The sequence below is a fragment of the Endocarpon pusillum genome (assembly GCF_000464535.1).
Source record: "Endocarpon pusillum Z07020 unplaced genomic scaffold scaffold2274, whole genome shotgun sequence".
In the NCBI taxonomy this organism is placed as follows: domain Eukaryota; kingdom Fungi; phylum Ascomycota; class Eurotiomycetes; order Verrucariales; family Verrucariaceae; genus Endocarpon; species Endocarpon pusillum.
Window position 1 is genome coordinate 1 of NW_006916172.1, and position 23,055 is coordinate 23,055.

Here is a 23,055-nt window from a genome sequence, read left to right on the forward strand (position 1 = left end):
CCTTGGGGTCTCCGTCTGCGCCGATCGTGGTTGATGGCGATGGCGACGGCGACGATGGGTATGGAGAAGCCACGGAAAAGCGCCGCAAGAGGCGTAAACTGCAATGAGACCTCAGTCCGTAGCGACTGATTTTAAGATTCCTAGCAAAAACTTTTAGTAGCTATATAGTCAGTTCTACTCTTCAAGAAGGGCTTCTATGTAATCACATCTTTTACAAGTCTTACTATTCGTGATTCCCACTAATGCTTGAGGAACTCTGCTTACCCCTAGGGAACGGTTTGTCTTCGGGGAGCACAGTTCAAAAGAACAGTTCGGGTAATCTTCGGGCCGGTTTGTCTTCGGGGAGCACAGTTCGGATAATCTTCGGGCCGCGCCTGGATTCGCACATAGTAATTTGTATGAAGTATTCCTGTATATTCCCACACTCTGTCATCTCAATCCTCTTGTGGTATCTGATCTCGCTGTCGATAATTTCTCGTATAGGGCATCTTCGATAGCTGTATCGGGAACCAGGGCTTCTTTTTCCCACACACAATGTCTCAATCTCAATGGACCGCGCATATTGACTGCCCTGCCCATATCAAGGCACGCCTCGAGGCATATGTGTAGTCACTGCCTGCCTCCTACTTGACAAAGCCCGAGGATGGCGAGATGTTTGACAACATTGAGCTCTGCACTGCGCGTTTACAGGATTGGGCCTTATCGCAGGGTTTTGCTATTGTTCGGCGCAGTGGTAGTGAGAAGAAGCGGGCCATCTTTCTCTGTATTCATCATGGGGCAGCTAGTAAAAACACACGTCAGCTAGAGGATCATGTTGAACGTGATGATGAGGGTAAGATAACCAGTCGACGAAAGCAAGAGAGCACATCTATCAATGCTCGCAACTGTCTATATTCTATCCGTCTCTCTTATAAACAGCTTGGGAAACGTGGATCTAACAGATGGGGCTATGTTCTATATATCAAGAAGGAACCAGAACATAATCATACGCTAGCTGCGAACCCACTGAGGTATAAGCAACATGAGAAGACACTTCCTGACTATCAGCCTGCGGTGGAGTTAGCTTCATCTCTTCGCTCTGCAAATATCTCGTACTCAAAGGCTGTTCGAGTCCTTGAACAGAGTGGCTTCTCTCTTAATCGGAAAAGTTATTACAACATTCGAGATAGAAGGATCTCTGCTCAAGTAGATGAGTTCAACGGTCTTCTTGCAGCTCTTGATGAGCTAGGCTTTATCTGGGATGCTTGTATAGGGGATAATTTCGCTGATGACGACACTGTTGTAGGTCAGCAGTTACAACAGATATGGTTCAGTCTCCCAGAGCAAATAGAGCTTGCGCAACAGTTTTCTGCAGATTTTGTGATGCTCATTGACGGTACCTTTCATACCAACTCTCTGAATTTGGTGCTTATTGTTACTGCTGGTATCTCTAACTGCGGGTTAACTTTCGTAAGCTCTCTTTCATTTGCTCGTTCAGAGGCGGCAGTGAGCTTTGAATTCATCTTTAAGAGCTTAAAAAAGCGAATCTTTATCTCATCTATTCCACTGCCGCGCGTTATTATTAGCGATCAAGCTGGCGGTCTGAAAGCTGCAGTCCCTCTCTCACTACCAGTAACAACAACTCTCCAGTTTTGTGACTGGCACGTTGTACAGAATATTAAGAAGAGGGTAGCGGATGAAAGGTACCCTGTTGAACAGCGGAAAAAAATACATGATCTTGTATGGAGATTCATTAAGAGTAAGGAGGCTGATATTGAAGTAGCTCGTCAAGAGCTTCACAGCATGCTTCGCCAAAAAGAGATCAGTTATCTCTCAGATTATTGGCAACCAAAAGAGAGACAATTTTTACGAGCTTACACACGCAAGCTACCAAACCTAGGGGCATTCTCTAATCAACGCTCTGAGAGTATTCATCCAGTTACGACAGGAGATCTTCACAAGAACCTTACTATTGAGGGGGCCTGTCGTCGTCTTGCTGAAACGATTCAACGAAAGACTCGCGATCTAACTCTTAAGGAGGCAGCTAGTGGTGGCAAGTTACCTCGTACGCTTGATCAGTACCCTTTCAGCAAGCTCGCTGACTCTGTTACTTGCTATGCAATTGATCAAATAACGACAGAATGGGAGATCACAAAATATGAACACTCTAAGGGTACTCTTCAATCTGTCCTTGATATTCCCTGCAACAGTTGTGAATTAATTTTACGATATGGCCTTCCCTGTAAGCACTTCTGATCCTCCCATATCTCCGTGGCGATCCTATCCCTACGTCATTATTTCACCCACGATGGTGGACTCATATTCGTCTGCCAATTCAAATTACTGGCTGGATGCCATCATTTCATACAATTGAGATACCTCTTTCTCCTGCACGGCCACAGCCACGGCCGACATCTTCAGGTCGTAACCAAATCACTCGTCTGGGTCAAGAGGCTCTATCAATCAGAGATGATCTTAATAGCTACGATCGGTATCAGTTTGATGAAGCTGTTACTCAAACCCAACAAGACATAGTTGATTTTGGACGAGGGCTTCAGCAGGGAAAGCTCCCTATAAGCATGCCGGATGTGGTCAAGAGCTCAGGATGGAGGAGAAAGAAGAACCGTGATGGTTATACAAGCGGCAGTCAGAGGCTCTTAACTGGGCCAGAGATGGCAGAGGAGGATGCAGTTAAAAGAGAGAGAAGGGAGCTGGCACAGTCAAGAGAGAGGACGAAAGAGATACAAAGACAGACACGTCGACGAGAGAATAAACACGCAAAGGCACTGTTAACAACTAATTTCGAGAATAATAAGGATAATGATCAGCGTCCTTATCAATCCTCTGCCACCGCCACTATCTCTCATCGTCCTCCTCTACTACCGCCAGTTCAACCATATCAGTACTCTCAAGAGACACAAGCATTGTTAGATAAGACACAAGCATTGTTGGATAAAGCACAGGCTCGAGAATCATCTCCACCTCAACCGGATTCAGATGAGGATGAGGACAAGCGAGAAAGAACTCCTCCTGTTATTGATGATGCCGATCCTTTGGAATTAGAAATTATGGAAAGCGAAGGCCGACAATTGTTTAATTCAGGCGGTACTGCCCCCCCACTCTGGTCATTGATGCCTGAGTTCGCTGGAATAACAAGGGCGGCGAGGCCAGGGACAGAGAGATCGGAGAGGGAGAGAAAGTGGAAGTGCAAGATGACTTCGCCTCCTCCTCCTCCTCATCCGCCGCCGTCAGCTATCCCCTTTCCCTCGTCCCATTTCTTCAAACGCCCTCCCTGGTACGCCGTCCCCACCGTCACCACCACTCCCACTACCACAGGATGAAGAAGAAGAAGAGAGGGAGGAGAATAAGGATGAGTGGGATGAGCTACCTCCTACTTCAACCGCGCCAGCGGCCCTATCAACGGCAACGCCGGTTACGTACTCAAGCCGTGGCCGAAAGAGAACAGCTACGTTGAAGGCCACTTGCCAAGAGAACGCGCCTAAACGAGGCACAGGGGCACAAGGACGTGGCCGTGGGCATGGCCGCGGCCATAGAGAATGAGGTCACGGGGTCGTCCCAAACGCGACTAGTAGAATTGTAAACCAGCTGTTGGTTTGATTTTATGATGGCAATGAGCTTTTCTATATTAACAGCAATGTCGAGAATAAAAATTGATTGACAGTTGGTTAAAATCAACACCAAGGCGTGTTTGGTAGACTCGCATAGTAATTTGGGTGAGGCAAGCCCCGCTAAGTCACGCCAAGCCTCGGCCCACATTTATCCGAACTGTGCTCCCCGAAGACAAACCGCTCGTTGTCGGATGAAATGGTCACGTGATGCCAAGCCCGCAGGCTGCCTGCGCCTGCGCCCGCGGTCGGCGGCTGCGGTACCAGCGAAAGGAATTGCAAATGAGACCAGATTCGATACACAGTGGCTGATTCTGAGAAATGGATGCGACAGTGAGGTTTGACCCACTGCTATGAGGCGAGACAGGTTTCGCTTCATCCACAAATACTGTCTTGAGTGCGTTTCGTGGAATATTGTTGGCCTTTGCGCAAGAGCTGTTTTTGAGCACTGTCAGGACATAAATAGACAAGCCCTCCCATAGCTATGGAGGAAGAATCAGACATCAATTACCCATCCATTTGTGCCCTTCCTGCTACTAAGCATCTGACAATTATAAGAACGATTCACGATTCACGAGAAGCCTCAACTGCTGTGCAGAAGAGCTATCTTTCCTGACTTCCTTACTTCCTTACTCTTTCAATTGAGCTATTCCTAATTAGGAAATCACGATCCAAATACCTCAATCACTATGTCTACCGAACGGAAACTCTCCCTCGAAAAGGCAGATCACTGGGAGGACTGGGAACAGGAGCTACTACGCAAAGCCGCCTACCACAAGATTTTGGGCATAGTAAAAGGCTTGGAAGAGCCACTGGCAGAGCCACCATATCCGACTCCCCCGTCCGACATAGACGCAGGCCCAAAACCCATGCCACGCATGGTTCCTCGAACTGGTACAGTAACTAGATCCCAATCCTCAGCATCAACAGTGACCCCAGGCCCGGACGACCTCGTCCTTCAACCTCCATCAGAGGAGGAAAAGAGGGCGTATGAGCAGATTTGCGGTGATATTAGCCTAGAAAGACATGGACCAAAGCTGCTATCACCAAATAAAGCGTTAGCACTGCAGCCAGGATGGCGATACTACTACATAGTATAATATTTATCTGACAGCAATAATATTAGATCGCGCCTGCGGGGTTTGTGATGTAACAGACATGGACGTTTACTACAGAATACGAAGCTGTTCGCTCGATTGAGACAATCTCGTACGATGGTGATTCCTGATCCTCCTTTTCAAAAGTGGCAGATCAGGCGTCGTAGAGGTTATCTGCTAACACGGTGCCTCTTTGTCAGGAGTGTTAGGAAAGCATTGATCATTTCCCCACGAGCAGAGGCAGCTTCATAAGATACCTAGCTTAAGCACAGAACCAAGAGCGAGAATTGACCCTCACCTGTGCAGATCATGATCTGACCTGATCCCATCTCGGACGGAAGCACCAAAAACGATTCACTAAGGAAGCCAGCCTCAATAAAATTCGGCTGGAGGCACGAATACCTCTTACGCTTTACCATCTAGTCTTTGTCGAGATCATCCATATCAGCCCACATAGCCAGCCAGACATCCAGGGTAAGACTGTGACAAGTAAAATTGTGGCGGGGACAAGTGAGAAGAGGGAGTGAGATTATTCCAAAGAGACACGAAACTGGGAAACAGTGAATGGCTGTTGACACCGGGTCAATCCACCAGGTACTCCGTAAGAGGTGATTAATTTGCAATAGTCATCCCTCTCGGGACATGTTCCACGTCCCGGTAATAAGAACTCGCACACTTTTCACTATTGAGCATTATATGACCGATAAATCTGTGGAGTGACCTACTTCGTCAACTGTGGCAGGGAGCCGAACATCACCTTGATAGGGGTAACGCTAAACTTTTATTCCAGCAAACGCAACGTTGATCTGGCAAGTCGTAACTTCTGGACCAAAGCTTAGTTTCGTGTTAGAACAGAGACTGGAAAAGGTGTTCAGCCATTCACTGACGAAGAAATTACCAAATGCAAAGTCTCGTAGCGGTTAATCCTAACTAATCGGGCGATTTACCCTAGCCATATGAGCAGTGTGCATTGAGACACTCTATCCATAGGTACTTCGAAAGACATAGCCTCTTAGTCATCCCGGTCCGAATTCACAGAGCTGCTGACATGCGGAGCCTCGCCTAAGAACCATGAAGGCGGTAATGCAAGCCCGTCTTCTGATAAGGTTATCTTCGGTCCCTTCGGACCGGCTGCCCACATAAATGGGAGCCATCCAAGCCAACCTCCAAAAATGACAGAGGGACCGTCACTGACTTCAAAATACAAATCCACCATGTCATCGGAGTGCTCTTGGACGTGTTCAAGACTGCCCATCACCACCTGACCACAGTAATCCTGAATCATGAACCTTGCTCCAATAGTCATGAACATGATTAAAACGTTGAGAACCGTTTTGCAGTTGTAACCTGTGGATGCTGAGCACAACACTCCGGCCACCGGCTGTTCCGTATCTGTGAATGATTCTTGAAGGATGTCTCCCATGTGTTGCATTGTCTTCTCGAATGCCAGAGAGACTCTTGAATAACTCAATGAAGAGTATTCGCAACCACGTCTCAAAAGGTGAAAGAGTGTGAGAATGCATTGTCGAGTATCCGTTTGTGAGTCAAGCCAGGGTGCAGGGCCATCGTCAGTAAAATTGTGAAATTCTTCATCCCATGGATTAGCCAGCTCCATATCCCGAGCATGCTCCTTTAATAATGTGGATAGCTCGACTTTAGACACCTTCTCCACTGTGGTAAGTCCACGTAGTCCCAAATTCGGGAACCAATTGCTTCTTATATCAACACCTTGATCGAATTTGCAACAAACATTGCCCGCTATTGGAATTTGTTTGTGTTCTTCGTCTTCTTCGTCTTCTTTGTCAGGCTGACCCTTGTGATCGATCGTTGACTTCAAATGAACGGGACGAAGAACTGGTAATAGTCGTTGCGGTTCACTGGAATTTGACTGAGTCATTGGCATGGATACCCGCTTGTGAGTTGTTGTTCCATCAGAGCGGCGATATGACAGAATTGAATAACCATTGTTTTCGTCGTTCGATGCCTCCGTTTTCCAGTCTTCGAATGGTATCAATGCGTCCAACTGTGACCCTTGTCCAGAAGGAATATCGTCGTCTCTTTTAGTTTGTGGTTGATCACGCCCAGTGGTATCTAGAGTTCCGCATGAACTGGAGGTCTTGAGGCATGAGCGGGGGGTCTTTAGAGTCTCATCTTTAACTCCTTCATTCTTTGTCCGTCCTTTGGCAAGGGAGTTCCAAATGAGCAATGGAATCCATGAAATGAGTTGGATAGCCGTTATGATATTTTCTCCCTGGTAAAAATTAGTGAGAACGGTAAATAGCTGAGACCATTTGCTTACCAGAAAGAACAGATGCAGTTGATGAAGACGGACTGAGAGTACGATACCTACTATTCCCACAAAGCTTCCAAAAAGCCCCGGATATAAGAAAGACCGTTTCCAGACGGGTATCGATAATCTTTGTGTGCGTTGAGATTGCCACATCAGATATAAAGGAATGACGACGAAGGTTAGGTGTACAAAGAAACTTCCTAACGCTACCAAAACGCGTCCAACAGGCTCGTTGTATCTAGAAAGCAACAACCAGAGACCTAAGGGGACCAAGACAAGGATGATGATAAGATAGAGGGCTGCAACAAAGACAGAAAGCGGGCGAGATGCTAGAAAAGTCTGTAAAGACTTCCAGTGAAGGTTCCACCGAATGTAGACCTGGATGCCATCAGTAACTTCCAGCAGGAGGGTAAATCACACAAACCTCACAGATCAAACCAATAAGCAATGTTGATACTAGCAACCCAATAATTGGTTGAAGTGACGTCGGTGCAGGCTTGAATTTCTGCCTTTCGCAGAGCCCAATGAGGCAACCGATGAGGCCTTCAGCGAGTACGAAAACGAGAAACTCTCCGACGAATTGTTTTGTTGAAAGGGAGAATTTGTAGATATTGTGGAAACGCAACCCATTGTAATAGCGAGTGATCCCAAGAATGATCCCAACAAAGAAACAAATGAGTTCGGCCAAAGAGTATGCAGCAATAGCAAAGATGCGATCCATGGTCCGCAGACAGCAAATGAATTCTGCTCGAGAAGCAGTCAGAAGGCAACCAGTCCGAAAAGCGGTGGGAAAAGAAGGCAACTGAAAGTTTCCTCTCTACATGAAATATATAAACATGCTCAAATAGCTGCAAACATGTCGTCCCTTCCTCACTTCGTTTACGTAGCTTTGTTAGCAGCCATCCTGACGTGAGGTTCCCACACGATCGTCGTTCATTGTGCTGTGATGGGCGAGTTGCCATAAGCTTTCCTTTTAGCTGAGATTCCTTGCTCTACCCTCCTTGGGTCGTCGTGGATCCGGGGAGGAATTCCCCAAAAGGGATTTAATTGTGATTGTACGTAGTAGAGACATATCGTAGTAATCGAACTGTCAGCTCAGGGATGTTATGTTTTTGCGCTAATGATGTGATTGTGATAGAATGTCGGTAGCAAGCTCTCGGTTGGGTGCGGCGGATCGGGAATGTCATAGTAATATGACGCCGTCGACTTTCTTGGAGTGGAGTGCATACATTTGCCGTTTTATTGGGGTACTTCGAGCCCGCCACATATAAATGAGAAGGAGCAAAGGTGGGAAGAAAACAAGGCAACAGAAGGTTGCTTATCCATTATCACGGAGTCGTCTGGGGTCTGAATTCGTACTAAGAGAAGCGATTAGTGGTGTCGCAGCCTTCGGCCCACGCTAAGGGGACTTTGATCAGCATCGCGCCTTGAACTCGACCGGGGAGTGGCCATTTTGCTAGTTTATGGCCACCCCCTGGTCAGTGTCAGATGCTTAGTAGCAGGAAGGTCACTATTGGATGGGTAATTGATGTCTGATTCTCTCCATAGCTATGGGAGGGCTTGTCTATTTATGTACTAAAAGTGCTCCAAAAGTAGCTGTTGCGCAGAGACCAACCATACTCCACGAAACGCACTCAAACAGTATTTGTGGATGAGGCGAGACCTGTCTCGCTTCATAGCAGTGGGTCAACCTCACTGTCGCATCCATTTCTCAGAATCAGCCACTGTGTATCGAATCTGGTCTCATTTGCAATTCCTTTTGTCGGTACCGCAGGCGCGGGGCGCAGGCGCAGGCGCAGGCAGGCTGCGGGCTTGGCATCACGTGACCATTTCATCTGACAGTCAGTTTACCGTATTTGGAAGAGTGCTGCTGATGATTGAACTCCAATACCTCCCCCCTGATGAGCTTTGGAAGCAGCTTGATAATAGTTACAACTATGACTTCCACTCCTGTTTCACACAACATGTTAGTTTGCGACACGCGAGACTTGCTCGGCCGTGGTTCGAAAGTAAAGCCTGCTTTGGCTCTACATAGGACGAATTCTATCTTCCTTAAAGCAAAAGTTGACGGCAATCACTATGCTGCGGTGCACTTCAGCAGCATCACACCGTTCACGCTCCCTGACTGTCATTGCCAATGGTTCTTCCGCTGTTCAGCCGATTACCAGCAATGCTGCCCTGAGATACATGTGGACAACGAGGTCCGAATCCAAAGCCAGCGTCTTCTCCAGAAGTTCTTTCCACAGGTCTGCTGCGATGTCTCAGGGTAAGAAAGTATCAGTGATAATTTGATCGGGAGACTGAAAAGTTCACAGTCTCCCGCTGGTCGGCAATGTCGTACCCTAGCGAGTTGTACCCCTCAAGCGAACTTCTGTCTCATGATTCTGCAACCCCACCTCCGCAGATATTGGGGCCCGAAGCACAGTTGGCAACGACTTTGGCATGCAACATCCTTAAAGGCCTGAACTCGAAGGATGAATCTGTGGTTGACGATAGCACTGAACTGGTTCCAGCCGACTTTGGAAAACACCTCCTTCATCTCTTCACAGCGTAACACTAAACTCTTCATCAATGATCAGTGCCCCAGAACGTACCCCGCGCCCGTCTCGATGGGGTCATTTATCGCCAGACTTGCAAAAGTACCTCCAGTACCAGCAAGGACTCAATGACCTCTTACCACTGTTTTTTCAAACTTGACAACAACGACTTTCTCCACACCGAACTTATAGATCTTGCTCTTGAAAATGACTCATTACTGTACGCAGTAGTGGGATTTGCGGCCTATCACTATACCCTAAGACAACCGGACGGTAAACTCTCACATTTCTTTTTAATCTTACTACTCTCTAATTAATCAAGATATCAATAATAATAGCTTTCTAGCCCTTAAATATAAAATCAGCTTTTTCTTTTTTAATTTAATAGATATTTTAATAATCTTATTATATATAGATAGCCCTAAATTAGCCCTATTCGAATATAATTGTTCAAGTTATTATCTTTAAAATTAAGCGAGATATAATAGAAAGTAGTTTTTTTTAATTTGTGTTCTAAATCTGCGTATCTCTATGTGCCAAATCTGTATACCAAATCTGCGTATCTCTGCGTGCCAATTCTACGCATTTCTGTGCGTATTTCTACGTGGCAATTCTGCGCATCTCTGTGCGCCAATTCTACGCAGTTCTGTGTGCCAGTTCTGTGCGCCAATTCTACGTAGTTCTGCGTGCCAGTTCTGCGTGCCAGCTCTGTGTACTAATTCTGCGCATCTCTGTGCGCCAATTCTACGCAGTTCTGTGTGCCAGTTCTGTGCGCCAATTCTACGTAGTTCTGTGTGCCAGTTCTGCATGCCAGCTCTGTGTGCTAATTCTACGTATCTCTGTATGCCAATTCTACGCAGTTCTGCGTGCCAATTCTGCGCAGTTCTGTGCGCTAATTCTACGCAGTTCTGTGCGCTAATTCTGTGCGCCAATTCTACGCAGTTCTGCATGCCAATTCTGCGCAGTTCTGTGTGCCAATTCTACGCAGTTCTGCATGCCAATTCTATGTAGTTCTGTGTGCCAATTCTACGCAGTTCTACGTGCCAGTTCTGTGTGCCAGTTCTGTGTGCCAGCTCTGTGTACCAATTCTACGTATCTCTGTGTGCCAATTCTGCGCATCTCTGCGTGCCCTGCGCAGCTCTGCGTGCCCTGCGCAGCTCTGTGTGCTAATTCTGCGCATCTCTGCGTACCCTGCGCAGCTCTGTATACCAATTCTGCGTAGCTCTGCGTGCCCTGCGCAGCTCTGCATGCCCTGCGCAGCTCTATGTGCGCATTCTGGAGTGAGCATTCAAAATTTTGATGGGGTACGGCTTGGCAAGAGTTCTGCAGCCTTGGCGCCCTAAAACACCGCTTATTTACCAACTAAACTCAGAAGGCAGGAATGCAGAGTTTCTACCAATTATAACACTGATTCCCGCGGGCCGCATTTTAAGCTTAACAACATAACAACCAATCCCATGAGCTTGGCGGTCCTTTCACATTAGAGAGATGAAAAGATGATAATGATAACTAGTGGTAACTATTCCAAAATTGGAATAAAAAAAAGTAGAAATAGAAATAGAAATAGAAATAGACTGCGTATCTCTACGTACTAATTTTACGTATTTCTACGTGCTAGTTTTGTGCATTTCTACGTGCCAATTCTGCGCATTTGAGATTTTGATAGGGTACGGCTTAGCAAGAGTTCTGCAGCCTTGGCGCCCTAAAACACTGCTTATTTGCCAACTAAACTCAAAGAGGATTCCCGCGGCCCGCATTTCTAAGCTTATTACCGCAACAAAAGTGTTATCTTGTTGATTGTAGAGGAATGCTCTCCTCTCCAGTCCCCTGGTCAACAACAAGCCCATACCTTCTCCCGCCTTCATTCCTCCGCTGCAGCGTCACCTTTCTAGTAGCTAGTCCCCGTCGCTCTGCATATAATTCATCTATTTCCCTCGCGTCATCTCCCAGCGCCGGATTCTCAAATCTCTCCGCCACAATGGCTGCCAAACTCAACCGTACCTGCGCATCTCGTACGCCTCTTCCCTTTGCGATAGCCATGACCGCACTCGCCGTAAGCACAATACTTACGAGAGCGTGGAGTAGGTTGAGAAGGACAAGTAACACAAATGGAGGCCTAGGAACGCGAGTAACTTGGGTTGTTACGCGACGGGAAACGTTCAGGGGAGGGCGAGATTGCATGACACCTGCAGGGATCGATAAGAGGGTCTGATCGAAAATCGCAGCGAATCTTGCAGCAAAGTCTGCCGAGGAGTCTGCGGCCACGAAGCTATTCCCGACGCCGCTCTGAAGTTGCTGGTATGACCATGCTGCGTAGAAGTTGAAGTCAGTAAACTTGTAACCGAGGAAGCTGGTGCTCAGGTGGTACATCTGCCTCGGAGGACTTGTGACCATTGGGAACATACTGCAATGACGATGAGGCAAGAGAGGACGTAGTACATACAAGCTGTGATCCCAACCTTAAACGGGATAGAAGCGTTGGTGCGTGGTGTCCGTGAGCTGACTATCCTCATGGAGTTGTTGACGAAGGCATACGTCTTGCAAAGTCAACTCAATACTCGATATTATGCAAAATAGGCTAGCACTTACAAGTTCATATATGTTCGTGTCACATGACAAAATGCCTTGCGATCCTCCATTCATGATTCCGACCGCTGATACATCGTTCGGATTATTGTCTCCTTCCCCATAACTTGCGAACGAAGAATCAAAATCTGTACGCCAGACTACTGCCCAATGCAGATGAGAGTCTTTCGCATCGTCCCAGCTCAACCCGTAATATGAATCGGGCGTTTCACGTTGGAGAAGCTTCTGTCTGTCATGGAAGTATTGAAAACCGATGGCATATGTGTTTCTAGCAATCGTATTTCCACCCAGGACGAAGAACGCTGGCGAGAATCCATCTTCTACTTTCTGGCCATCACTGCCGTCGGTCACATTTAGCTCGATCGAATCGCCCGTCGCTGGTGCAAGCACCCTTAAGAAATTCCCAGTCATATTCAGACCAGCGACAGAGGCGTTACATGCGAAGTTGTAGTCACTAGGCTTGTCACGTCGTACGCCTTTCGTATTATTGGCACCGCAAAGGCCGGTAACCGGCCGACACGAGGTTTGCGAACCGAAAGTATCCGCTTGAAAATCAAGGTCAATCGGAGGATTAGAAGGGCCAAGGAGAGTGAAACCATCGCTCATGTAAATTTGGTTGATCTTAGAATAATTCGTCGCGGTCATGACAAATTCAGTTCGATTGACGAGAGTTGGTGTTTTCACTGCGTCTCCGCGTCGGATGATGCAAGCTTTCGGCGCACGATAATCACCAGAACCGTCCAAGCAACTTGGGTGGAGTGCTCGCCCTGGATTGAGATCTGGAGTAAGTTGCTCAGGTCTGAGCTCGAGATACAATACCGACTTTGTGCCCTTCTTGGGGTCAGCACGGTTGTCAATCGATGGGTATAGCCAGAATGCTCACCAGGTGCAGCCAGAGATCGGCCAAAGATGTTAATATCCTGAGACGATCAGCAAAGTTGTTGGATCTAAGACATGAGCGTGGTGCAAACAGCAGATACTTACGCTAGCAGTACCAAAGCCACTAGCATTGAACATGCGTGCCAGAGGACGGGCACGATGTTTATCCTACGCCCTCTCCTTCCACAGATGTATAGTAGGTAGGACCAGAGCACCATCAATTTTCCATCGATAAGTCTTATTAGCAATTCTAGTTGATATGGAGATGGCAGCTTCGATATTGCTCCTTCATCAGAATTTTTTCCAATGTCACGCGCCAAAGAAAACGAGAAAAGCAGCATAGCTGGTCCGATCAAAAGAGTCGCGAGTGTTGATGACAGAGAGGCGATATAGACGAGTGTTGTTGAGGAACAGTTTACAAAGTAAGCAGTTCCAAGCGGCAATGCTGTGTGATTGTCAAGTGAATATGTTGAGTTGTTGTCTGACATTCTGCGATCGATAACGAGGCCGATCAACACTGCAGTGAGCGCTACCAAGGGTCCTATGAGCGACGTCGATGCAAGTAGCGTTTCCAGATTCTGACCGCCAATTATGCTGTCTTTCTTGCTCTTCTTACGCTCTTTCATTTCGATTTCCGCAAAGTTGCTTCTGTCGTGTTTCGGGCGGCGCATAGTGAGCTTTTTGTACATAGCGTAACTCTTGCCAGGAGTACAGGTGCGCAGCGCTCAGCCCTCTATCTGCGTCCTAGAGCCTCTTATGACTTGCTGGACAAATGTTCGTGATTTGAGGGAAATTTGAAACATTATGCACATGCGGGGCTGAGGGGCTGAGCTTGCTTTGCTGCGATTCTATCTCTATCCACCCCGCGGGCAATGCCTCAATTAGCGTAGAATGCCCCATATTAAGGTTTTGAGCCGCATTTGATCGGCGCATCTCTCCGCAGCTCACTTTTCGTTTGAATTTTCAACCACAAACAATGCTACGACCACGCAGAGATATTTAGATCCCTTTAAGATATAGATCAAGCTCACCTCCGCGATTCTCTCAAGCTAACAACCAGTCCAAACGACGCAGAATTAACCCTAAAAACGTTGATCGAAATAACGTTAATCAGGCCTTAGCAGTGATTACTATAGCGCCGGAATATATAAATAAACCTTCTATATTAATCTCAATAGAACTCCCTTAATTTCAAGCTAATTATATTTAAAATCGAGCAAGATATTCTTTATATACTAATCTATCAGAATCAGGCTTTTTTAAGCTTTTTTTCAGCGATTCTATAGTTGAAATTCTCTCTTAAGAGACTAATTTATACGCCAAATTCTATCTTTGAAGTCCTCCTTTCTCTATTCGCCCTCACTGCTCCTGAAAACCTACTATATCAGCAGAAATATGTGTTTATCTTAATATTAATCTCTACTTTAGTTTATATTTATTACTAGTTCGAGATAATTACTAGACGGTATATAAAATAGATCAGTTTATAGATATAAAGCGATTTTAATAAATACATCGTTTTTTTAATCTTAACAACGAAAATACTGTCTTACCGCCTCTAAATGTGCCCTAGTTTTATTAAATTTAGCGTATTTCTAACCTTATTCGAACTGCCTGTTAAAATGCTTATACTCTCTCTTTTGATATCGCTATTAATAAAGCTATAATGACATTTAAGGGCCGTTTGAAGGATACTATTAAAATCAAGAACAAACTAATTAATACAGGCTATAAGCTATAATATATTAGTAATTATGGCTATATCTAGACTTAACTATTTCATTTAAGAGTAGAGGGCGTTAAGACGTTTTCAAAAGACTAATAAATACGCTAGCCTTAAAGCATTTAAATCATAGGCGAAACTATTGAAAAAAGCGCTCTTTTAACATCTATATTTGCTTTTATTTTATGACTTGCAAGCCAGCTATTAAAATAGCACTAATTCTGTATCTATCTTAATGATCTATTTCTTAATATACTTGTTATATAGTGTCTTTTAATAATAGAGATTTATTATATAGGTACTATTTACAAAAAGGCTATAGATATACTCCAACGTCTTTAAAGCTATCTTGATAATAATAATAATCTTTTATAAGATTCTATAATAATAGAAGTCATTAATAAGAATACTCTATACTTCGTTTGGCAAGATAACAAGTCTGTTATAGCTATTTTAATAGCTTATAGCATTTATCGCATAGAAGATCAAATTTAACGTCTCTGTAGATGCCCTAAAATCTCCTCTAAAAATATATATATTCTTAATCCTATATTTAAGGGCCAACTCTTTAAGGAACTCTTTATCCTAGTGGTTATTAATGATTACAACCACTATATAAAGGGCGTAGATTAAGCAGATGCCTTATAAACAAACTTTATGTATTATCAAAAACAGAATTATTATACTTAGTAGGCCTTATTCTACTTCCTTGTTGACGTTGTTTATATTAACGCGTTTTTGCTATAGAAATAGAGTTCTATATAATACGATTCAATAACTTACTGCGGCTATAGAGACTTTATAAACACCCTATATACTTAATTGCTATATTTGAATAATAAAACTAAGGAGGAAGAAAAATCATCTCTTCTACCCCCTATAATATTTTAACAATACTACAAATATATACAAAAGAAGTTCTACGGGCGGTGCTAATAGAGAAAGCTTTATCCGCCAGGCTATACACGTAAAAGAGCGCCTAAATGCAAATTTGGAACGGATATTACAGGGTCAGTTAATAATAGCATTTCTACAGCTATTTTAGGAGGCTTAAAGACCCATTACAAGTGCTTAAAATGCTACGTTTGGCTATGTATCAAAGGAGAATGCTGGGTAAACTATCACTACTTAATTGGAGTCAATTGCTAGATAATACACCCTCAATTCGCTCGAATAGGGCATTTGTTGACATTTTGACCTACCCCGCAGCAATCGACAGCGCTAATTAAGGCATTCTACACCCCTGCTTGCCCGCGGAGTGGATATGTGTGCAGCTCTCAATAGCTCAGATGACAATGTTGACATGATTGGTTCTACGAAACCGTCGTAGGACATCTAGTAGGGTTAGGAGACAGAATAATTAAGGTATAGGACGTAAGCACAGACAAGGTAATCTAAATATTAAAAGGCTACTCAGAGTAAGTCAGTACTATAACATTCTCGCCTAATAATAGGCTGATTATATTAGAGTCAGAGGACGAAATAATCAAGGTATAGAATATAAGCATAGGCAAGATAATTAAGATATTAAAAGGCTACTCAAGGTAAGTCAGTATTATAGCGTTCTCGCCTAATAATAAGCGGATTATATCAGGGTCAGGGGACAAAACAATTAAGTTATGGGACGTAAGCACAGGCAAGGTAATCAAGACGTTAAAAGGCCACTTAAGAACAGTTAGTGCTGTAGTATTCTTGCCTAATAGTAGGCAGATTGTGTTAGCAGGGTCAGGGAATAATATAATCAAGATATAGAACGTTAACTAATTTCTCAATTTATTAAAGTAGCTTAAGAACTCTATCAAACAGCATCTTAGATATAGCATATACTAAGAAATCAATACCTTGGACAGAGTGTTTAAACTACAATTCTCCACCAACAGTACTTCTCTTACAACAAACTATGGCTCCTTTATAGTTAACTCTACTATTAACTGACTGACCAAAGAAGTAAAAGCTATGTATAACCTCTATATATATAACTGGTGGATCTATTATAGGACGGCAGCTATCCTTTGGCTTCCCTCAGAATCTGGGGCACGATATTATAATATTAATAAAGATCAGCTTACTATAGGATGTAGAGACGGTCAAGTCTTGTTCTTCAATATTAATCGTGGAAGCTTGCGACTAGATATTAGTATATAGCTTTACCAGACCTAACTTCGGGTCGTATAATCCATGATAATGCTTTATTTCTGTAGGAGGACAATGACTACTACTTATTAACTAGCTTGTAAAAAGCCCGCCAGAGATCAACCCCTGAGAAAACGATCCGCCATCGCCGCCGGTAAGGACTTTGAATATATTTTCAGAAGGGCGCGTTAAGTTAGCAACTTGCAGTCTTATACGTAGCTATCTAGGATGAAAAGGAAATCAGCCCATAGAACCAAGAAATGATACAATCCGCATAGCCTGTTAACAGCATAAGTAGCATAGTAGAGGACGATTCAATTTACACTTGTGAGCGATTAGGCGAGGGTGTCCACGCAAATATAGAGGCCGCCATTCTCATGCTATATAACGTATTTATATGCTTAACTCCTAATACCTATAACGCCGCTTTTCTATGAAAGTGATTAGATAACAGAAATGTGATTGCAACGGCTTACCCTGCATAAACCTTGTAACCGACTAAACAATCCGACTTTGGGCCTACTATACAAGATGATGGGATTAAGGTAATAAAGTAGATCTCTATATAGCCCTAGCGAGACATTTCACCTACTAGCTCTATCACGCACCTATATTGTGTCTTATCGGACACATTCTGGGCCTTCTTGGTCATTGCTGCGCCGCTATCAAGTGAAATAGCTAATACCACAGCCTTTCATTATTAATCCTATCACAGCGTCACGTCAGCCGATATAGGGTCTCTAAGGATCGACATATCACAATCACCAAGGGGGAGAGGGAGAGGCCACGATACGGGATTCCGCCAAGATGTTGCCAGTGCCTCAGGCAAGGGAGATGTTAATTGAGGGGTCCTATAAAGAGGTGAGACACCGAGGGTAGAATGCCGATGTAGACGCCATCACACAGACCGCCTCAACAGCCAAGCCAATGGTTGGATCGACCGACCAGGAAAGCAACAAATGAGCTGTACGATCTTCCCACGGCCATGTCATGGTTTCAGATAGGTAGTATCTCTCTTGTAACTGCTACATGGCGTTGGCGACCGGCTGCGGCACCACATTCAAGATGGTTCGAGGGCCCTTCCTGGTTGGCTTCGTCGCAATGTCAGTTGGCCGGGGCCCCTATGCGAGGGATGAAGAAGTGATGCCACAGCGTTGTCGACGGCTGCGGTATTTTTCTGATTGGCAAGGTGATCTCGGGGCCAGATAGTTTGCGTCGCTTGTGTTAGCTGTCAGCGAGAAGTGAGCGGTGGTGAACCCGGCACCTCCGCAAGGACCGGAGACGCCTGGCCCAGTCGCTAGATAAGACCGTTGGCGTCATCGTCAGCATCATCGGTTAACATGGAAGATACAGGCGAATCACGAGGGTCGAACTCTGGCCGACATGGAGCTGGTGCCAGCCCGCGGCGGCTAGGAATGCCAGCCCCGGGGGCGCAGCCGCCAGCTGACACGGTTGGGGGACGGGCGGACAAAGCGGCGTGATGGTCGCCAGCTGACACGGTTGGGGGACGGGCGGACAAAGCGGCGTGATGGTCACTGGAGGTCGCATGTAGAGTCGGCGCTGTCGTGGTCGGGGGGGGGCGGTGACCAATATATAGACGAGCGACACGGCAATCGCCGAAAGATAAAAGCGGCAAGCGGTGACGGGCGGCGCCTGACCCGATGTGGTCTGGACACCCCCGGCACCCTGACGCAGAGTACGGAGTACTACTAGTACTACTAGTACTGGTGGGGAGAGTCAAAGGTCACGTGCCTCTTGTCACTAAGCATTAATGGGGGAGATTTCGCGCAAGATTACTAGGGGGTTAGCCTATGCTACCTTGGCTGGCGGCCTCGCGCAAAACAGGACGCACACAGGATTCATCGCCCCCAAAACCCTCCGAGGCCGCCTCCAGACCTTTAGCATCCCGTCGAACGAGATGATCAATGTAGGCGCTGCAGCGAGTTGGTTGCTCATGCTGTCGCGAAGCGGCCGCAGGCATGGCGCAGCCTCTCCCAGCTTGACTCAAGCAGACTGAACACATAGCCCAACTGCATCTTCAAGGAACTCACTCTCTCAAATTTTGCTGTTCAACCTACGTGTTGCCGATTTCTTATGTTCCTGCTTTCTCATCTGCCATGAGTATCACAACTGTACACCTTCATCATTCTCCCTCAGATGTCCCATTTATTCGCAGCCCTCCCTCTGAAGGATCACAGTCGGAAGCCAAAGAAGCTCGTGCCCAGGTAAGATGTATGAATCACCATGTTGTCGGCAAGAAATGGCGACCGTGGACCTTACATCCAGTCACTCTTTTGTCAACCGCATTGTTTACTCTCGGGATTATTGGCATTTTGGAGTTTCTCCAGCGATATAGTGACGCAAACCATGGGATCATCTTCGCAACTAAGAGGGATGCGTTCTCCACTGGGTGGAACTTTCTGTTCCTGACTTTTCCTACCTTGCTCGCTGTTGTGTACTCAACATGGTGGAGCTGGATCGATCTTGATGTCAAAAGGCTGCAGCCATGGTTTGAGTTGATTGGCAACAGGACAAAGAAAGCCTGCTGCTCACTCGTATTGGAATATCCGGTTGAGTTTCTTGCATGGGTACCAATTAGGGCCGCGAAAAGGAGGTAGGTATGGGTGATAAGCCACCCTGCTTGATAATCCAGCAACTGACCCGAGTCATCAGGCAATGGGCTGTCGTATCTGCGTCACTTACCATGGTCCTCGTGCTCTGGGTGGTGACTCCCCTCCAAAGCGGCATCTTCAACATAGGCCCAGTCACCACAACTCAGAATGTCTTTGTCTCACCACCAGCTCGCCTACTACCTCCATCACTGCAGTCCCGGTCCTTGGATGGTAGTCTTCTCAACACAGCATACGGTGTGACATGGCTTGGGCAGCAGCTACCGCCATTCACTCAGCCAGAATTCGCCCTTACTCCCTTCTCCTGGCGTGAGCCCCGGACACAAGGCGGCAATGTGACACTGGTCGCGAACACCACGCTGTATCGTGCGGATTTGGACTGTTTTGCTCCGGCCTCTGTTTTCTCTCCACCAAAGGCGGTTTCTGGGACTTTGGTGGTCGATGATGGCGAGGGTTGCAATGAAACGACGAGGGCCAACAACCAGAATGGCTTCGTGACATTGCTGTGTAAAAAATACTTCATTGTGTGGCAATATCCGCGGGCCTCAACCAACGAATCCCATCCGAAATTCACTGCCAGATTCTGTACGACAAGATACTATTCACAGCCTGTGCAAGCAAATGTGTCCATCCCCGACGCAAGGGTCCTAGAAACCATACCCCAGGGGCCAGAAACTGCCGTCCCTGACGATGTTTTCAATGCTACTCTTTTCGAGCTTGTTGTTACGAAAGGCTCCCCGCCAAACCCGCCCGGCTTTCCGACAAACTTCACATCTCTACAAGAAAAGGTGCCGCGCCCATTTGACGTGTCCGAAATCACTATGTTAAACCACGACTTCCGAGAGCGACAACGTGGGTATCCACCACTGGCTTCTATCCTGGCGGATATCGCAATTGGCAGCCACAATCTGACTTTCGATCGCTTTGTCACCGATACTGGAGCAATTGACGCTGCCTCTCGTAACGCTCAGCAATTGCTTTTTGCCCTTGCTATTAGCATGATGGCGGACGGTGAAGGAGAAGCTGGAAGTACTCATCCTGCTGTTATTACCTCTTCGCTTCAAGCCATACAGTTGGTCCGAGGTATTACATATTCTGTCCAGGCAGTTCTTGGGATGGTCGTCTTGCTAAATGTCCTCCTTGCGGGCTGGTATTACAAAAAGTTCTTGCCATTCGGATCTGGTCCAAACTCCATCGCGTTTCTGGTCGCCCTTGCATCACGCCATAACTTCCTCGAATACTTCAAGCCCTTGGACAGAGAACCAGACTTAGTATCACGTCTAAGATGCCGGCAAGCTACACTGCAAAATCACGGTGGATATCTGTCGTTATCGCTAGATTCTGTGGACGAACAAGATGCCGTGCAGGGATCGACTAAAGGGAGAGGACTTATCAAAGACAGGGCTCGAACGCAGGAGCAGGTCCACTTAAATTATGTGTGGCCAAGGGAGCTTAAGCTCTCAACTGGCTTTGGCTTTTTGTTGGTGCTGTGCCTTGCCTTAGCAGCGTTGATCTTCTTGGAGACATGGACGCGTGCCAACAAGGGACTCGCACTCCCGTCCAATAGGATCATTACCCAGCAGATCGTTCTTAATTACTTACCTACAGTAAGATTCGCTCTCAATCCTTTTCGCCTCCTGTGCTGTACCGACAGTTGACTAAGATAGTGACAGATCTTTGGCACTCTTATCGAGCCATTTCTCGTTGTTGTGTGCCGTTACCTCTGCTTCCTCCAGCCATTTGAAGACCTCCGAAACGGATCCGCAAAAGCGTCTCGGACCCTTCTGCAGAAATATACCTCCTTGCCTCCCCAACTCACTGCTGGCGCGGCCATTCGGCATGGACACTTTCGGCTCGCAAGCTTAAGCTTTACCACCATCCTAGCAAATATTCTAACCATAGCTTTAAGCGGTGTCTTTGTCATTCGGGAAACCGTAATACCTGTAGAGTTTGAAGCAGTCCAGGTTCACTCCCCCAGACTCAATCGTTCCATCGTTGACTCCCTGGGAAGCGTTGAATTCGGCGTCGCAAGCGGCAACGGGGAACCTATTCAGCTCTTACTATCAAACGTTACGGCAGGCACTTCCTTGCCACCCTGGACAACGAATGATCGATACTACCTCCCACTCAATATCACAGGTGCTCAGAATGATTCGTCGAACTACAACTTGTCCACTTTGGGATTCGAGGGCACCACCGATTGTACTGCTCTCACGGAGTCCTCAAGCAATTACACTTATGACTTCTCGCTCAATTCGGACGCAACACAGATAAGATTTCAGACAAGGGAGACTTTACCCAATGGCACAGAGGTTCAATGCTTTCCCCCAATGGGAATGGCCGACGGGACTGTGACGTTCTCTGATGGCAATCACCCTACCACCCAAATCTTCGCGTCTGGAAATTCTGCGGGCCGAAATGCAATTGACACTTTCATGACGCCAATCCCAGGTTTTAGCATTGTCGAATACAAGAATCGATTTGGATGTGCAGACCGCTTTGTAGGCTTCTGGGTGAGGGCAAACATCACGTTACACGACAAGCTCTCAATTGTCAACGGGCCCGCTCTCACTGAGAACCTTGGTTACACCACTGGTCCCTCAGCAAACACGACATCGGTTCATCTTGAGAAACTGGTTCTTGGCTGCAAGTTCAGCACTTACTCCGCCGTTTACAACCTCACAGTTGACCCAAGCGGCCAAGTCTTGAACGCTGTGGAATTGCCCAATTCAACCTTTGCAATGGATGATTCAATCGCAGATGTCTTCCGAGTGTTGAAGCGTGCTCTAGATTATCCTGGCGACTCGATCACGTGGCATAATGATACTCGTGCAAGAGATTGGGTGTCCTTTTTCATTTCAAAGATTGCTCAATCCGATTCTCTTCTTAACCCTGCTGACCCCTTGCCGGACGCCACTGAGCTTGGCTATCAAGTTAGCGATGTCATCAGACGTCTATTTGCTTTGACATTAGCAGTCAACAGCGACGCCTTTCTGAAGTTGTCTGAGCCTCTCCAGGTCGAAGGCCACAAACTTCTTGTTGTTAACCGCGTATTCCTCTCGGGTACAATGTACAAGATTGCAGTCGTCGTCCTTTGCATCGATATCGTCGTTATTCTGAACATCTATCTGCGGATACCGAAGCCGTTCTTGCCCCGGATGCCCACCAGCATAGCCAATAACGTCGCATTCTTCGCAGCCAGCCAGTTCGCTCAGGAGCTTGGAGAGGACACGGAGACATCTCTGCCGCCGGAAGAAATCGTGCGCCGGCTGCAGAAGAGTGATAAGAGATTTGGCTTTGGGAAGTTTGTGGGCACGGACGGTGCCGTCCATGTGGGCATTGAGAGGGAACCGTTGGTGCATTCCCTGGGGAACCTTCCAACGACAACAAGGCGCCGCTTGAGATGGAAATCAGGGCAAGTGTGAGTAAGGGGAACGTAGAGAGTGAACATGTGAAAGGGTTATATGTATCTGTGGCAGGTTTAGCTGCAGCCTCTCCCACAAAATGCCAACAGTACTGACCGAACCCACTACTGTACCTGTTTTCAAACATGCGAAGAAGCCGTGCCTCATCAC

The 23,055-nt window shown here is 46.4% G+C and overlaps 7 protein-coding genes across 7 annotated transcripts; 5 read left to right on the plus strand and 2 right to left on the minus strand.

Moving 5' to 3' along the window:
• Positions 1 to 651: 651 nt before the first annotated feature.
• EPUS_04754 (uncharacterized protein) lies at positions 652 to 2,235 on the plus strand (the record flags this gene model as incomplete). Its single annotated transcript, XM_007803398.1, has 1 exon — positions 652 to 2,235. The coding sequence occupies one exon, from the start codon at positions 652 to 654 to the stop codon at positions 2,233 to 2,235; it is 1,584 nt and encodes a 527-aa protein (XP_007801589.1).
• A 323-nt stretch (positions 2,236 to 2,558) lies between these two features.
• Positions 2,559 to 3,320, plus strand: EPUS_04755 (uncharacterized protein; the record flags this gene model as incomplete). Its single annotated transcript, XM_007803399.1, has 1 exon — positions 2,559 to 3,320. The coding sequence occupies one exon, from the start codon at positions 2,559 to 2,561 to the stop codon at positions 3,318 to 3,320; it is 762 nt and encodes a 253-aa protein (XP_007801590.1).
• A 974-nt stretch (positions 3,321 to 4,294) lies between these two features.
• EPUS_04756 (uncharacterized protein) lies at positions 4,295 to 4,705 on the plus strand (the record flags this gene model as incomplete). Its single annotated transcript, XM_007803400.1, has 1 exon — positions 4,295 to 4,705. One exon carries the CDS (start codon positions 4,295 to 4,297, stop codon positions 4,703 to 4,705), a length of 411 nt encoding a protein of 136 aa, XP_007801591.1.
• A 1,009-nt stretch (positions 4,706 to 5,714) lies between these two features.
• On the minus strand, positions 5,715 to 7,713 carry EPUS_04757 (uncharacterized protein; the record flags this gene model as incomplete). Its single annotated transcript, XM_007803401.1, has 3 exons — positions 5,715 to 6,953; positions 7,002 to 7,370; positions 7,417 to 7,713. The coding sequence occupies 3 exons, from the start codon at positions 7,711 to 7,713 to the stop codon at positions 5,715 to 5,717; spliced, it is 1,905 nt and encodes a 634-aa protein (XP_007801592.1).
• Positions 7,714 to 9,071: 1,358 nt separating this feature from the next.
• On the plus strand, positions 9,072 to 9,546 carry EPUS_04758 (uncharacterized protein; the record flags this gene model as incomplete). The annotated part of the gene is made up of 2 exons (XM_007803402.1): positions 9,072 to 9,258; positions 9,308 to 9,546. 2 exons carry the CDS (start codon positions 9,072 to 9,074, stop codon positions 9,544 to 9,546), a joined length of 426 nt encoding a protein of 141 aa, XP_007801593.1.
• A 1,768-nt stretch (positions 9,547 to 11,314) lies between these two features.
• EPUS_04759 (uncharacterized protein) lies at positions 11,315 to 13,665 on the minus strand (the record flags this gene model as incomplete). Its single annotated transcript, XM_007803403.1, has 5 exons — positions 11,315 to 11,838; positions 11,973 to 12,066; positions 12,119 to 12,946; positions 12,999 to 13,035; positions 13,100 to 13,665. The coding sequence occupies 5 exons, from the start codon at positions 13,663 to 13,665 to the stop codon at positions 11,315 to 11,317; spliced, it is 2,049 nt and encodes a 682-aa protein (XP_007801594.1).
• Positions 13,666 to 18,967: 5,302 nt separating this feature from the next.
• Positions 18,968 to 22,905, plus strand: EPUS_04760 (uncharacterized protein; the record flags this gene model as incomplete). The annotated part of the gene is made up of 3 exons (XM_007803404.1): positions 18,968 to 19,464; positions 19,524 to 21,087; positions 21,154 to 22,905. The coding sequence occupies 3 exons, from the start codon at positions 18,968 to 18,970 to the stop codon at positions 22,903 to 22,905; spliced, it is 3,813 nt and encodes a 1,270-aa protein (XP_007801595.1).
• Between the last annotated feature and the right edge of the window lie 150 nt (positions 22,906 to 23,055).